Here is a 15,065-nt window from a genome sequence, read left to right on the forward strand (position 1 = left end):
GTCCTAACTCATCTCCCCACTCTCCCTCTCTAGGTTCAATATTGTCTTGGGCCAAGGGGTTCCCAGGGCGGTAGCCCCCAAGGTAAGAGTCTCCTTCCCTGGCCCCAGTTCCACTCCTCGTGGTATCTAAACCGCGATCACAAAAATTCTGAACAACGACGGAACTTAATGGGGAAACTAGGTGCTCCTGTGTCCCCACACTCAAGGAGAAAGCTGTGTTTTTAATACTGGTGGAACAGGCAGAAATCCAACCGGTGCAGCCACACCTCCATATGGGGAAGCTTCACCTGTCACTAGCTGATTTTCTCCCTGCCTTGTAGCAATGAAAGACACAGCAGCCTTGCCAGTTAAAAAAGAATTGGCCATCCTAAGGGCAGCTGGCATTTCGCAGTACAATGGGGCATCAGGATATATATGTGCTGCTCAATGTGGCAAAATGCAGCTCTATTCCTAGAGAAGGCTAGGTACCACAAAGACTTTCATTTGGCTGTTCTACAGAGCTGGTCATGAAATCAGTTTACTTGAAAATTGGGGCGGCTGATAGAAAGTAATAGCTTCAAAATCACATGCATTTTAATATTTGAGATTGAGAAATAGAAACAGGGCTTAATTACCCCGTTATATCCTTTAACCATTATGTGGTATTTACAAGGTGTAGTGTTTTTAATTCTCTTTCAATGCATACTTAGGAGTGACACGCAGATTCTGTGTTAGTGGTTATGTATTTGGGTTCAGGAAGAAAAGCTGGTCCTTCTGCAGACTAAAGGAACTGATCTCTGCAGTAATATTAAGCACATTTATTGATTTTCTAACTTCTTTATACCTTCCTATTGCAGAGCACCCAGAGTGGTGCCTGTTTCCCATTCTTCCCCACCCTGTATAAAAGCTGCCTCTGGACTGTGGGAGCGGGGACACACAAGTGAGTAATCAAACATTGATGGTGATCTACAAAGCATTAAATTGGCTTATCCCATTTCAGTTCAAGCCAGACCTGCTGAATTCAGTTTACTAACTTAAATAGGTTTCAGATCATGTGTACGATGATTAGCAGAGGTTCTAGTGTCCTGTAGAAATAACAGCCATTGCACATGTGATGCATGTACCACAGATGGTTTTTTAGTTTAAACCTGACTAGTCAAAGTTGAGAGGTGAAGACTTGCAACTAAGAGTTCTGGTCCTATGTCTTACCGATCGTCGTAACAATATACTTCAGGAAGATCGCATAGCAACTATTAATGAGGTTGTTTAGACTTTGAATGTAAAGTGGCATCTGACTTGCTGAAGAACATCCTGACCCATGTAAAGCATTATGACACTACATGGATTCTAGAATTGTCTTCTTCTGCACACATGCTTATTCTGTGGAGTCTAGTATTCACAGAAAGTGATTCTGCTGCTAATAATAAAATTATGTCTCTCCAGCTGTTACATTCTATGACTTAATTAAGGCATTAAGATTAGTACTGCATAATATACATTTGCTAAGCAGTGTTGTCCATGGGAATAAAGTTGGATATGTGTACGTCTTTCGATATTAATCACTTGACCTTACTTAGTAAGCATTTGGCAAAGTCTGTCAAAAGTAATAGTTCTTGTTTTTGTCTTCCATTGTTTTAAAACATTAATTTTATTCATTTAAAATTATTTTTAAGAATGAACCTAATGGAATACATAATGAAAGAAACAGTACCATAAAGTAAATATCCATAAAAACAGCAATTACAAATAAGACCATCAGTCCAAAAACACAGTAAAGAAAAGTCCAATGAAAACAAGTGGAACATCAGAGCTTTCCTGAAAATCTGCAAATAAAGGACCTGATGAACTCCTGATGGAAGCTCAGTCCAGAGGCGTGAGGCCACTACTCAGAGAAAAGGCTCTCTCACTTGTTTTCATAAACCTAACTACACTTGAAGGCAAGCAAGCAAAAAGGGCCTCTATTGATGATTTCACAGTGCAAGCAGGCCAGTACAGGTGAAGGTGGTCCTACAAGTAACTTGGCCCAAATCATTTAAAGGTTAAAACAAGCTCATTAAATTGCATTCAGAAACACAATGCCAATCACTGCAGCTGGCACAGTATTGGTGTCACATAAGCCAACCAGTCAGCCCCCACCAATATCTCTGGGTGGTTGCATTCTGGACCAGTTGAAGCTTCCCAACCATTCTTAAAGGTAGCTTCACATAGAGTGCATTACAGTAGTCCAGCCTGGCTGTCACCAGAGCATAAATAACTGAGGCAAGATCAGCCTTCTCTAGATAGGATTGCAGCTGGCGTATCGGTCTAAGATGGTAGGAAGTACTCCTGGTCACTGCTGCCACCAGAGATTCTCCATTTAGCGTTGAGTCCAGGAGCACTCCCATTCTGAACATTTGGTCCTTCAGGGTGAGTGCAACCTCATCTGAGATGTATTCTTGTATTGGTTGATTTCCCTTCCCTCGATGTCTGCATCTTGCCTGGATTAAGTCTTAGCTTGCTTGCCTTCATTCATTTTAAAACCACCTCTGGACAGTGATTCTAGAGTTCTACAGCCTCCCTAGGATTAATAGAAAAGACAAGTAGAGCTGAGAGTCATCCGCATAGATGTCATTTCAGCCCAAACCTCAAAGTGACGTCCCCCAGCAGCTTCATGTAGATGATGAAGAGTGTATTGGAAGTAAAATGTACCCTTTAAAATTATGAGGCACTCTGTTTCCTTATGTGTATTTTAGATCATTACTGTTGCTGTTTGAGGCTTCCATGTAGGTGGAAGCCATGCAGGTGGGATGCCAAAGATCCCAGGTTCAATTCCTGGCCTCTCTAGATACTCCTGGGAAAGACCCCTGTCTGAAAACCTGGAGAGCTGCTGCTGGTCTGTGCAGACAGTACTGAGCTAGATGAACCAATGGACTCTTTAGTGTAAGACACCTCCCTATGTTTCTAAGCCTGACAGCAACAGTAATGCATAATAAAAGGCCTGTCACAGGCCTTAAAGGCAGTAAAATGCAAACAGTGTTGTCAATTATTGTGGCCTATATTCTCTGAAATCAGTGGACTCTTGCACTTTTCTGGTTGCAGAGAACCTAAGCATAGTCTAAAAAGTAAAGCAAGCTAACAACAAAAACAGAAAATAAATGGGGGTAGGGGTGGGGAATCCAAACTCCTTTTGATAAATCTCATTGTTTCTACATTTGTGTGATTTGGAATATGGGAAATTAGCACTACATTATACAAAATGTTGCAGTGGATCCCCTGGTGTTCAGGTAATGAATGGTCTTGTTGGGCTTTTATTCCACACTTCTTCCCCCTCCCCTATTCTGCATATGAGCACGCACATACGCAGTCTGCATTTCCCTATTTTGCAGGGGTGGGTGTTGGCCCCTTTTTCTTCCCCATCCCACTCAGATGGATTCACAAGTAAAAACACTGACATAATAATGCTTCAGAGGCACATTGCCACACACAACTATAGGGGCAAGATGAAGAGTTGGATCTTTGATACTTTCTGTTGTCACTTGAGGAGCTCATGCGTTGTAGAGACAGGCCTGTAATTTCTGCATTTCAGCTCCTTCTGATCTCACTCTTTACAGTCCGACCCCCCACCCCCAACCATGTGTGTATATATTCTTGAAACTCAGGATACCACTTCATTCATCTGATGAAGTGGGCTGCGGTCTGTGAACAGTTGTGCCACAATAAATGTGTTAGGGCAAAATCCAACATAAACCCTACTTAGAGTAGACCTATTGAAATGAATGGAACTTATGTTAGTCATTACTAACAAGCCCCATTCATTTCAATAGGTCTACTCTAAGTAGGGTTTATGTTGGATTTTGCCCTTAGTCTTTAACTTGCATCAAGTCTCTGTTGTTTTTGCTGCAACCAGCTAATACAGCTACCCCTTTGAAAACTACTACTTTGGTGTGTCTTTTTATGCCATGGTTCTTTTCTTGAACATTTGTTAAAACATATATGTGTACTTTATGCCAGTTGCTTTTGCAAACAAATGTTAAATGAAAATAGCTATAAATGACCTTCTGTGAATACAAAACTAAGAAATAGTATTTGAATGTTTTCTGAGAGGCTGTTTTGCAGGCTGTATACATATGATACATTTTTATCTAATTTGCTCCCATTAACAAACTTCTTAGAAATACCACTTGGATTTTTCCTGTATATTTCCCCAGGTTTCTGGAATGATGGAAGTGATTGCTCCTGAAGGTATTTGCTGTAAACAATGCGTAGTACTTTGTTATAGGTGCTTAGGGTCTGAGTTTTTAAAAGTTCACAAGTGTAATTAAGAACATCTTAAAGTATCAACTCTCTTCCTTTTAAGCCTTTAAAAACTCTCATCATAAAAAATTCTCTTTTTTATTATTTTACTGATATTTCAGAGCTAAGAGTGCAGTCATATGCTTGTCTACTCAAACATAGGCTGCCATCCTATACCCACTTTCCTGGAAGTAAGCCCCACTGAACGCAATGAGACTTTCTTCTCAGTAGGCTTGCATAGGATTATGCTGTAAGAGAAGTTATTGGCTTGAATATGCCCATTTTAACTTGTGAATTGTGAAGATGACATTCCTGCTCTCTGGACAATAATGCTGTTCAAGGAAAAGATGTGCAAAGCAAATGTCTACTCTTCCTTCTCTGAAACAAGAGCCACACATCCTGTGTTATGTTTTAAATCACAGAAGTCCCCGTATACTTCCATACCCAGAAATGTAGTATAGCCAAAGTTTATATACATAGTTTCTCCAATTTTATTCACAGGGATCATGGCACAAATGGTAACAAAGGAAGGATTTTATACTTCTAACTTCTGAGTTAGATATGGATATATCAGTCAAACATCCCCAAGTATGGAAGGGTTTGGAGGAGAAATTGGTGTCTGGGAATATGGTGTAATGGCACAATGGTCCTCTAATGTGGTCCTGTAACCCTAATCCCCCCTCCAGATACCCCCAACTTTCCCTCAACTCCAAGCTCATGTTCAGGGCTCCAACCAACTTTGAGTAGGAGCCTTGTTTGGGGCTCACAGAGGTGGGGTGAAAGTGATACAGAAACCTGTTCTACTGTGCCGTAGAGCAGAGAAAGGCAGACTTCAGGCTTGCGGGATCTGCTTTGCTTTTTGCTTGAACCCTGAGGTCCACCAACGGGAGGCAGATGCAAAATGGTGGCTCAGGGGGCATAGCAATTTACCTGCTAAACTCCATCTGCTGGGCTGACTTGCATACCCAGATACAAACCTACCACTGAGTTACTACAGACTGGCGATTCTAACAGTCAGATGTAGACCTGGGGTGCTTCCAGACAGAGGGCTCTTAGTGCTAACAGTCAAATCGTATTGTGCAGCTATTCCATCTTTTTCCTTATCAGTTTTTCTTCAGTAAGAAAAAAAAAATGGAAGAAGATGTGGGAAAACAAGGGAGGTCTGGACCTCCTGTAAAATTCCATGAATGAGGCAGTGCAATTGCTCAACAAAGGCCTCCTCTGGAAGCACCCTTATCATTAAACAATTGGGAGTCAGATTTACTGCAAATCACCTGGAGATCTACCAGTAGATCCTGATCTACCTTCTGCCCACCCCTGCTGTATAGTGCTAAAGGTGTAGTGAAATGTGATCCTTAGTAGAGATTGAGAGATGATGGGGACCATATATAGTACTAGTTAACAGACCCAGCTTCATACAAGTTGCAATAGCCCTTAATTTGATACAGCAAAGGCTTCAAGCAAACTTACATAGCTGTCAGAGTTGGACGTATTGTGCTCACCTCATCTGAATGAAGCCATGCCTGCTGGCACCCCTATGCACAGGTCCTGCAGTAGTTCACCCACATAGACCCCTGAGAGAGGATTCTGTCCATTTCTGTGAGGAGGGATTGCCCCACAGCAGGGAAGATGGGGTAGACATATAATTAGGGATGTACGAAACCACTTACCTGTTTCGTAAGTGGCATCCACGGTGGGGGGGGGGGTGCCCCGTCCCTCCCCCCGGAATCCTCCCCGGCAGGCTCCGCTTTGCGGCGACTCCGCGGAGCTGCAGGCCAGGTGCACCGGCAGCCGGACATCCGGCTGCAGCAGGTCTGTGGCCGCAAATGGCAGCCGCTACACCGGCCGCCATTTGCGTCCCTTTGCTGAGCCATGATAGGCTACATAACTATTTATTGCGTCCACTGTTTCCTGCTCTTTGCCGTGATAGCCTATGTAAATATTTACGTAGGCTATCATGGCTCAGCAAAGGGATGCAAATGGCGGCCGGTGTAGCGGCCGCCATTTGCGGCTGTAGCATGGCAGCAGCTGGAGCCAAAGCCGCCGCCGCAACCAGGTAGGCTCCATTTCGCGGGGCTTTCGTAGGGTGGTGGGGCGGGTTGCTCCGTTCTGCCACGGATTCCGGGGGGCTGAATTCACTGGAATTCAGCCTCCCTGGGATCCGTGGTGGAATTCTCTGACACCCCTACATATAACTGAGTCCATCAACCTACTAATCTCCCCTGGCTTCAAAAATGTATGGACGTCAAAGCTATGTGCTGATTAGGGAAGTCTGACCATAGTCGCTGAAGATGTTATTTCAGGCTTAAGATTAATTTAAAAGAATTAATGTGTTTTAAAAACAAAATAATGCTGAGGTGCACGCCCCTACTGTCCATTTAGTATGCATGCCAAGTTCCAGGTGTCTAGGTTTCATGGTCTTCGCAGTATAGCGCTGATGGATGGACAAACAGATATACCCACACCATCATTTATTGTTATAGATGGCATAGAATGGTGAAACTAAAAGGAGGAGGACTGAAGCACAAGAAAGAGAAGCCTGCATTACTGATCTTCTTAAGATTGTTCTCTAGTTTATAGACAATAACAAAATTATTGCTAATACACTGCAGTCGCTGGCATTCATTAAGCAAAAGGGCTCATGTTCAGGGCTGGCTTTATAGCAAATGGAGATTTCTGGAGAGTAAGAAAGGAAAAGAGTATTTTGAAGGAAAGAGTTTTTAACCTCATGGTACACATCCCCCTGACCCTAATGCCCATATCTACAATACCATAAGCTCTTAGGGCGCAATCCTATGCATGTTTAGACAGAAAAAAGTCCTACAACTCCCAGCATTGATCTTATTTATCATTTGAAAAAATGTAGGCCAAGTTTGAGGGCTTTGAACAAAATATATTTGAACAACTTCTTCTTCTTCTTCTTCTTCTAGATGGATTTGTCCTAGAAACACGTTTGCCTTTGTCAAGGTAAGGAAAGGAAGATGGGTTCTTGCCCTTGGTGAGTTTAGGAGTTCTGAGAATAAGTGAGCTTTTGGTGGTCTCCTCTTTCCTTTCCTGATAATACCTTGTAAGATTTGTTTGAGCTGTGATTCTGAATGACTAACCTGAATGACTTGACCTGAGGAAAAGGCTGATCAGCCAAAAGAATAAAAAGAAAAGAAAGGGGTGATAAGTGCTCAGCAGGCTCCAGAAGGTAATCTGAGGTGATCTCAAAAAGCAGAGAACTTCCTAACTTTGCTGCTCAGATAAAAAGGAACTGAGTGGGAACAGCAAGAGCCACACGCTGAGCAGGCACAGTAGAGACGGGGAAAGGCTCCCATCAAAACTCTACTTAACTCTAGAATGTACAGAGTGGTTCTCTGTGCAGACGTAGAACCCATATTTGTGAGTACACAGATGACCACTCAAATAGGTAACCAACCTGTCTTTCTAAATGCATATGGAAGAATTCCCATATTACACCACATGTGTTTCCATGTGCTGATGTGTATAAGATCACATGAAAAGATCTTAAAAAACCAAGTTAGGTTTTTTTCAGCTGTGATTCTGAATGACTGACTTGAGGAAAAGAGTGAACAGCTAACATTTGCTTTGAGGTTTCCACCTCAACCTCCTCTGCACTCTGATGTTCTATACTGAACATTGGGGTGAAATGAAAGGGAAGGTATGTCAAAAAGGCAGATCCTTCAGAGCTGTATAGTATTTCTCTGTATCCCAAAATTACTGAGATTATTAGCAAACCTGAATTGAATGGAGGTTATTTATTCCAGGCCTAATGGAACCATAACGTGCCTCCCTCCCCCACAACCCTCAGTAGCTGAGACTAACTTTTTATTCACAGCAGCAGAACTGAGACGCTAGACATCTGAATTAGGTTGCAATCTTATACACACTTACCTGGGAGTAAGTCACATTGAACCTACTGATGCTTAGATAAGAGCAGACATGTATAGGATTGTACAATTAGTTACTTTGGATTAGAGCTGTACACTTGAAATACCATGTTATAGCTCTATTTACTTTTTGTACACTGCCCATTCAAAGGCCAAATAAACCCAATAAACAAAACAAAAAAGAGTTACAGAGATAGAAAGGCAGCAGGTGGTTTGGAGCTAGTCAGTGTATTGCACAGAGTGTCACTTGTATGCTTATCTGCCTGCTGGACAGATGGTGTAGGGTGTGTGCTCAGTGCAGTGAGCAACTGGCTCCCAGGGAACAAGTTTATTCTGTTGAGGCCAAGGAAGCTAACTTGGAGGGACAGAGAGGTTTGTGCATGAGGCCTTTGGGGACATGATATTGGTGTCCCACAGAAACACAGAGGGAATGGTTTGTGATGAGAGTGTAGATCACATAGTGACTTGCTTGCTTGGTGCAAAGGTTGTCAATTTCGCATTTCATCTAGGTATTAAAGAGCAGGGTATTTCAAGATAAGAGGGGGTTTCCCCACTTTGTGTTGAAGAAAGGCTGACTTTCTTCAGTGCTGAACAGGGAAGTCCCGCTTCGTATCTCTTATACCTCTTACACACCAGAGACATTTGGCGAGGGACACCTTGTGTGTTTATATGCTGACGCTAGAAGCCTCTGAGCCAAAATAAGGAAGTTGGAGTGCTTGGTTTCCGTTGGCCATGCTGACTGGGAATTATGGGAGTTACGGTCCAGAACATCTAGTTGGGGCAGGCTGATATATAGAAACAGATGGCATGGAGAGAACCAGTGGGATACAGTCATCTCTGGATAGAAACTCTATAGCGGCATTGGGCAACTTGTGTCCCTCCAGATGTTGTGGCCTACAACTCCCATCAGCCCTAGCCAGCATAGCCACTGGTGAGAGATGGTGAGAGTTGTAGGCCAAAATATCTGGAGGGTCACAGGTTGCCCAATCCTGCTCTATTGGAAAGTCAGGGAAGATGGTATTGCTCATCAGAGATTGCTCTGTAATCTCAAAAGGGGAAGACTCCTCCACAGAACTGCTGTGGGTAGCAGTACCAGATCTCAAAAGTAAATTAGTACTTGGGGCATATTATCACCCTTGACTAAAATGCTCAGAGTGATTTTGAGATGGAAAATGAAATCAGGGAGGAATTTAGAAGATAAATTCCAATAAACTCCCTTTCCAATCTCATGCCTGTGAAGGCTAAGAGTCAGACACCAAAGGAGTGAAAGAAATTTCCCTCCCTTCTTACCTTCTGTGAACATGACAACAGTAAACCAGGGAAGGGAGGGGGTGGAGTTTGAAGCCAGGTGGACGGGTAGAAATTGCCTCAGAAATTAGGCTTGAAATCAACCCAGCTATTTCCCAGATTTGTGGGCAGGGAAAAATAGTTTGGTTTTCCAAGCCCAAATCTGAGTAAGACAGGTGGAGCTCACCCCACCACTAATAACAAGGTAGGCACGTATATGGTTGCTGAAGGTTCAGGATCTTGTGGTAACTGTAAAAAGCCAAAGCTCAGTTTGGCTGGCAGTGTCAGACTGCAGTCACTGGGACTCTCATATTGCAATCCTGTGCATATCCTATGCATATGTACTCAGAAGTAAGTTCTACTGTGTTCAGTGGAGCTTATTCCCAGGTAAGTGGGTATAGGATTGCAGCCCTAGATAGGCAGCTAGCTTCTGAGGATTGAAGACCACTTGAAGCAACTCTGCTCTGCTTTTATACAAAAAGTATGTCTGAAAATTATCCCAGGTGCAATATAATGCACATACATGGAACACCTGATCAGGGGAAACCTGCTAGGTAGCACATAAGTGAAGTCTGGTATGCACATAATCTGTGGTGGCTTCTCTATGTGGCAGGAATGCTATGAGAGAGCCACACACCGGATGGCTGTGGGTAATGTTAATGCTGAATGATGTAGCAACCATGTGGAAGATCAAGCAGCCTCTCATGGGTCCACCATAAGATACAAAATGTGGTGGTCTGCAGAAAGCAAGCAAATTAGAATGGTGGTCTGCAATATAAGAAAATTTAAGAATTACCAGGTTAGTGTAATATGTTTTAGTTGTGATCAGTTCCCATATTTTGATATATAAAACATGAGAGTGTTCTAGGATACAACTTTATTTTGAAGCATTATTTCCATTTGGATAAACTGTTTCCTATATATTTCTTAAGCAAATTATTTTATCTTATACTAGGCATAATGGTTTAGGAAGGACAGATGCAACAAAGGTAAAAATACTTCTCTGAAATTTTGCTGTATGTTTATCTTTAAAATGAATTTATGTTTTGGCATTTACTAATTGTATTGAAAAATGTTTCAGTTTTAGTCAGTTTCACTTTATCTGTGATCAAGGATTATATCCTGTACTTATGTTGTGGTGTTTTATTGCAACTTCCAGGAATTCTCACTAGTGAGAGATGGTGAAGAATTTTAAGACAGAATTAGATGGCAGGTCTTGTGGTGGGTTCTTACTTCTGTCTGTATTACAGGAACAGAAGAATAGACAAAATGGAAGGTTGCATGTATTCGGTCCAAAAGGTAAATAGTTTATAAATTCACATGCATAGTTAGAACCCATAAACTTTTTAGTCTCTTAGGCATGCTCTAGCATGATCAAGAAACAGAACTAGAATTATGCAGATGAAGGAGAGGGTGTGCTCAGGTTAATAAGGCTCCCCATTCAGTTATATGGGTAAAAAGTAAACAGGCTGAAGCAGGACTGGGCTGAAGAGGGACTGGGCTGGCCCAAGACATTTTGCTGCTTGAGGCAAAACAGCAAATTCCCCCCCATCCCCCACACAAAAAGTCCAGGTAGCAGTATGAAAGAAGAATGCCAGAGATTGGCACCAGTAGAGTGGGTTGTGCCACCCAGTTGGGATACAGGACTTGCAACTCCACTTGAAGGCAAAGAGCGGGAGAATCTGCCGCTCTTCCCCTGTCCTCCCCCCCCGCCCCCGGCCAAAGTGGTTCTCAGCCAACCCTTTGTGGGTACTGCACAGCAGTAGCACCACACCTACTTCCAGGTGCTAGGCCCTCACTAAAAGAGTGTGCTGAGTGGAGAGTGTGTGGACCACACACACATACGCCCTGAGCTAGGACTGTCCCTCTGAGCCAGGCTGGCTTTCTCATGCTTCCACGCCACACAAGACAAAGTGACACTAACAGCCACTCTTTTTTGACCCTGGCAGTAGCCTCTTTGGCCATGTAAGGCCGGCTGGCCTGCCTAGCCAGGCACTTGTCTGTCCATCTGTGCCCAACTCCCTGTCGTACAATGACTCTTTGCCATATGCCTCCCATTGCTGTTTACAGGCCCCTGGAACCCTGTAGGCCAGCCTTCCCCAACCTGGTGCCCTGCAGATGTTTTGGACTACAACCCCCAGCATTCCTGACCATTGACCATGCTAGCTAGGGCTGATGGGAGCTGAAGTCCAAAACATTTGGAGGGCACCAAGTTGGGGAAGGCTGCTGTAGGCCATCTAGCTCCTGGGGGAAGCAAAGGGGAAGGTACTCCCATCACCCCCATAAGAGACCGGAGAAGAAGAGATTCAAGTAAATTCCACAGGAATGAACAGGGCTGGGGGAAGTGCTCTTTCCATGTCCTGGCCATATGAAGAGAGCCTTGGCAGGCAGGTGTGCAGGTAACCAGTTCTCTCTTTGATTGAAGCATGGTAGCACCCAGCTTTCCCTTTGAAGTGCAGTGGGCTGGGGCAGGTGCTTGCTGCACTTCCAATCCACTGCCTGATCTAGGAATCTCAACTTGCTTGATGATCAGGATGGCCCTGAGAATGTTAGGGGACAACGTTTTTACTTGTAGTCTTGCATGGACTAAGGAGTGAAAAGCAATCAGTAGTTTAAAAGATGAAAGCTTTCTCCAGAAGCATCATATCCTTATAATATTTATTTGTTTTTTTTATCCCACCTTTGGATCCAGAAGGATCGCCAAGGCAGACTACATGAAATAATTCAGTATAACATTTGCACTGTTTTTACCCCCTCTTGCACATGGCATTGCTCTGAGATAGCATATCCTCCCTTTCCCACCCCCACCTCTCCCAATGGCAGGTCTTTTCTACTGCCAAGGGCAGAAACAGAGGAGCCAGGTGCTGCAGCTGGACCTCAGATGAGCCGCTGAGCAATGGCAGTTGGATCTTCTGTTGACTAAATGTGGTACTTAGGGCCAGATGAGCTGTGACATTAATTGCTTGAATCCAATTAATGTGCTTTTTTTAAAAAAAAGGAAATAACTATAGGGATGGAGCAGCATTAGGACCATGTGGGGTGGAGAAGGAGAGTTTAACCTCTCCCACCACCATTGCTGTGGTCCCACCAAAAGTCAGCCCCTCCGTCTGAAGCTGTTGTTCACAATGGGAGGGCAGCTTCCACTGGCAACAATGCAAACAGCAGCTTTGGGGACACGGGACCGTGGGGGCAGGGGGGTTAAACTCTTCTTCCCCACCCACCTGTTGTTCTTTTGCTGCTCAGGGACCTCTGCAGCTGCTACTTACATTTTTAAACAAACAGGCACATTAATTGCATTCATGCAATTAACCACATGTCTAGTTGTCCCTTACTCCTTTCCCCAAACCGTGAACCTAGTTTAACATATTAATTCCAATTGTTGTGTGTTTCAGTCATCCTCCATCAGTGGCTAGAAGCGCTAATGTAAGCAAATAGCTCTTAGTCAGTTGGTCTCTAAATTCGAATTGAGCACAATCAACAAAAGTGAAAGGGATTTTTTGTATGATATTCATGTACATTTTGAAGTATCGTATATTAGAGGAAAGGGATCTGGAGTAAAGTCGTCCGACAAGGCCCAGGAAACTCTTTACATTTCCACTTGCCCATTGAGATATACATGTTTAATTAATGTTAAGAAAAGTCTGGTAAACCTATGTTACAATTATTTATTTGCGAACATTAAAATTATCATTTCATCTTTGCTGTTTTTTTGGGGGAAATACATTTAATAAACAGTGTGTATCAATTGAACCAAATCTTTCAATTTCTTTTTTAGAAGAAGTAGTTATTGAACCTGTCCAATCAGTGCCACGGTAAGATGTGCAGCTGGTATATTATGTGCTTTTTAAACAGTCAAAGCTAGATAGTACAATTATGAGTCACAGATGGCATAATCCCATATATATGCATCCTGCTTAGGGTGGTGCGGGAGCAGGGATTTAGCCAGTTTCAGTACCAAAGGCAAGGTCAGTAGGCAGTCTGAGATCCAGAGAAGAACCAGGCTATCAGGGAACTACAAAGAAGGAATTTAGGAGTTGGAGCACTCAGTACCTAGAACTGAAGGTTTTTAAGCCTGAGTCTTCTGTGCCCCAGCCAGAGCACAGCTGCAGGCCATCAGTGCCACCTGAGGAATGGTCTACTTGTAAGTAGAGCCTCATTCATGACTATACCTTTACTCATGTGGAGGTCTTATTCCTCAAGTGGGCACTTCTGCATCTTGTACCTGGCTGATTCTGCACCTTTAGGTGCCTGTGCTCCCTGGGACTAGATGGCCAATCTGCCTCCAAGTCCAAGAGGGGGCCTAGTGCATCTTGAGGGGAAGGTATGACAGCCGTCTCCCTCAAGAGTCCAGGATCCCCTTGTTCTGCCTCAAGGTCCCTCAACACAGGCAGCTCCTTTGTGATATTCAGCTCGGGCCTCCAAGCCATTCTCCCAAGAGAAGTCCTCCAGAGGACTACTTAGAAGTAATTCTTACTGTGTTAATTGAGGGTTACTCCCAAGTAGGTGTAAATAGGATTTCAGCATCAGTTACATTTGAAGAACCGGAAATGCATGTACTCTAACCTTTGGTTGATTTGTCACCATTGGTATATATAAACAAGTACTATTAAAATACAGAAGTGTTGGTAACATGCTTCTGTGCTGATTCCGAATAATCACACAAATATCTCAATGTGCAATGACTGAGTAATTTCCCATGCAATTCATGGGTCTGCTGCAGATGTACAATGTAAGTAGGGTTTAAATATCAGAAATGGGCTGTGGGATTGCATTTAATCTCTCTTTGCTTATGTGAACCCCACCTAACCCCCATCACCTCTAACTGGGTTTGATGTTTGGAGGGTGCACACAACCCAGAAGCCTGCTGATCCCTAAAACCCAGATAGTTGTATTTCATATTTGTGTGATGGCTTGGTTTCTGAAACACAACCATGCCCTGCTTATGATCCACAAATCATACTAGAGCAGCTGTCCTGGTCTGTAATTTTTTCCCTCCACTGTTATAGGGGCCTCCATCCAAAGTTTTGTATGCACATTTTGATTATGGGTGCAAAATCAGATATCTGGTAAATAATATCACAGAGGCTCTCAGTTCTTCCTCCTTTCTAGTCCCCATGGTTGTGTGAACTGTTGTCTGTGGAAAATATAAATGGTGTCTACTGAAGCCCCCAAAACTGAATGGTGTATTGGGAATTGCTTCTAGTAGTTCAAGATATGGATGTTCAGTGTCCCAATCTATCCCACAATAACAGTTTTTAGCCCTTGCTGCCCAGCAGTTTCTAGCTCCTAGTCTCTTTTTCCTTAGAGCAATTGCAACAGCTCAAACAGCTGTGCTGGCAAAGGTCTCCAGTCCCTGACACAGTGCAGCAGTGTCACACAAGAGAACTTGCAGGAGTCAGGCTAGTGGCAGCTTTACTCAGTATCCTATTGGCCTTTCAGGCCCATTGAAGATATAGCACAACTCTTTGCCTGCTTAATCTACAGGGAAGGGAAAGGAAGGTTTTCCTGGTAGGCGATAGAGCCTAAGAACTTTGTTTCACTTGCCAGAGCTTTCCCTCCCTGACCCTGCTGTGGTCCCACCAAAAGTCAGCTGTGATAGTTCTTGCAGTATAAGGTACTTGCTTGTGCTACAAC

The 15,065-nt window shown here is 43.4% G+C and overlaps 1 protein-coding gene across 3 annotated transcripts in view; it reads left to right on the top strand.

The window, feature by feature from the left end:
• The window catches only part of ERICH2 (glutamate rich 2), a 41,792-nt gene that overhangs the window by 536 nt on the left and 26,191 nt on the right, over window positions 1-15,065 (top strand). Inside the window, exons 2-8 of one of the 3 annotated variants that reach the window (XM_084829745.1) lie at window positions 34-82; window positions 837-919; window positions 4,167-4,200; window positions 7,182-7,218; window positions 10,387-10,420; window positions 10,682-10,730; window positions 13,207-13,243. In XM_084829745.1, coding sequence (XP_084685871.1) covers window positions 4,176-4,200; window positions 7,182-7,218; window positions 10,387-10,420; window positions 10,682-10,730; window positions 13,207-13,243 — 182 coding nt within the window. In that variant the 5' untranslated portion in view covers window positions 34-82; window positions 837-919; window positions 4,167-4,175. The remainder of the gene's footprint in view (window positions 1-33; window positions 83-836; window positions 920-4,166; window positions 4,201-7,181; window positions 7,219-10,386; window positions 10,421-10,681; window positions 10,731-13,206; window positions 13,244-15,065) is intronic. The other 2 variants (XM_084829731.1, XM_084829739.1) reach the window with 2 other exon arrangements.

This window comes from Heloderma suspectum, chromosome 1, assembly GCF_057233095.1.
Source record: "Heloderma suspectum isolate Gila_16-S chromosome 1, 16-S_ref, whole genome shotgun sequence".
NCBI classification, from domain to species: domain Eukaryota; kingdom Metazoa; phylum Chordata; class Lepidosauria; order Squamata; family Helodermatidae; genus Heloderma; species Heloderma suspectum.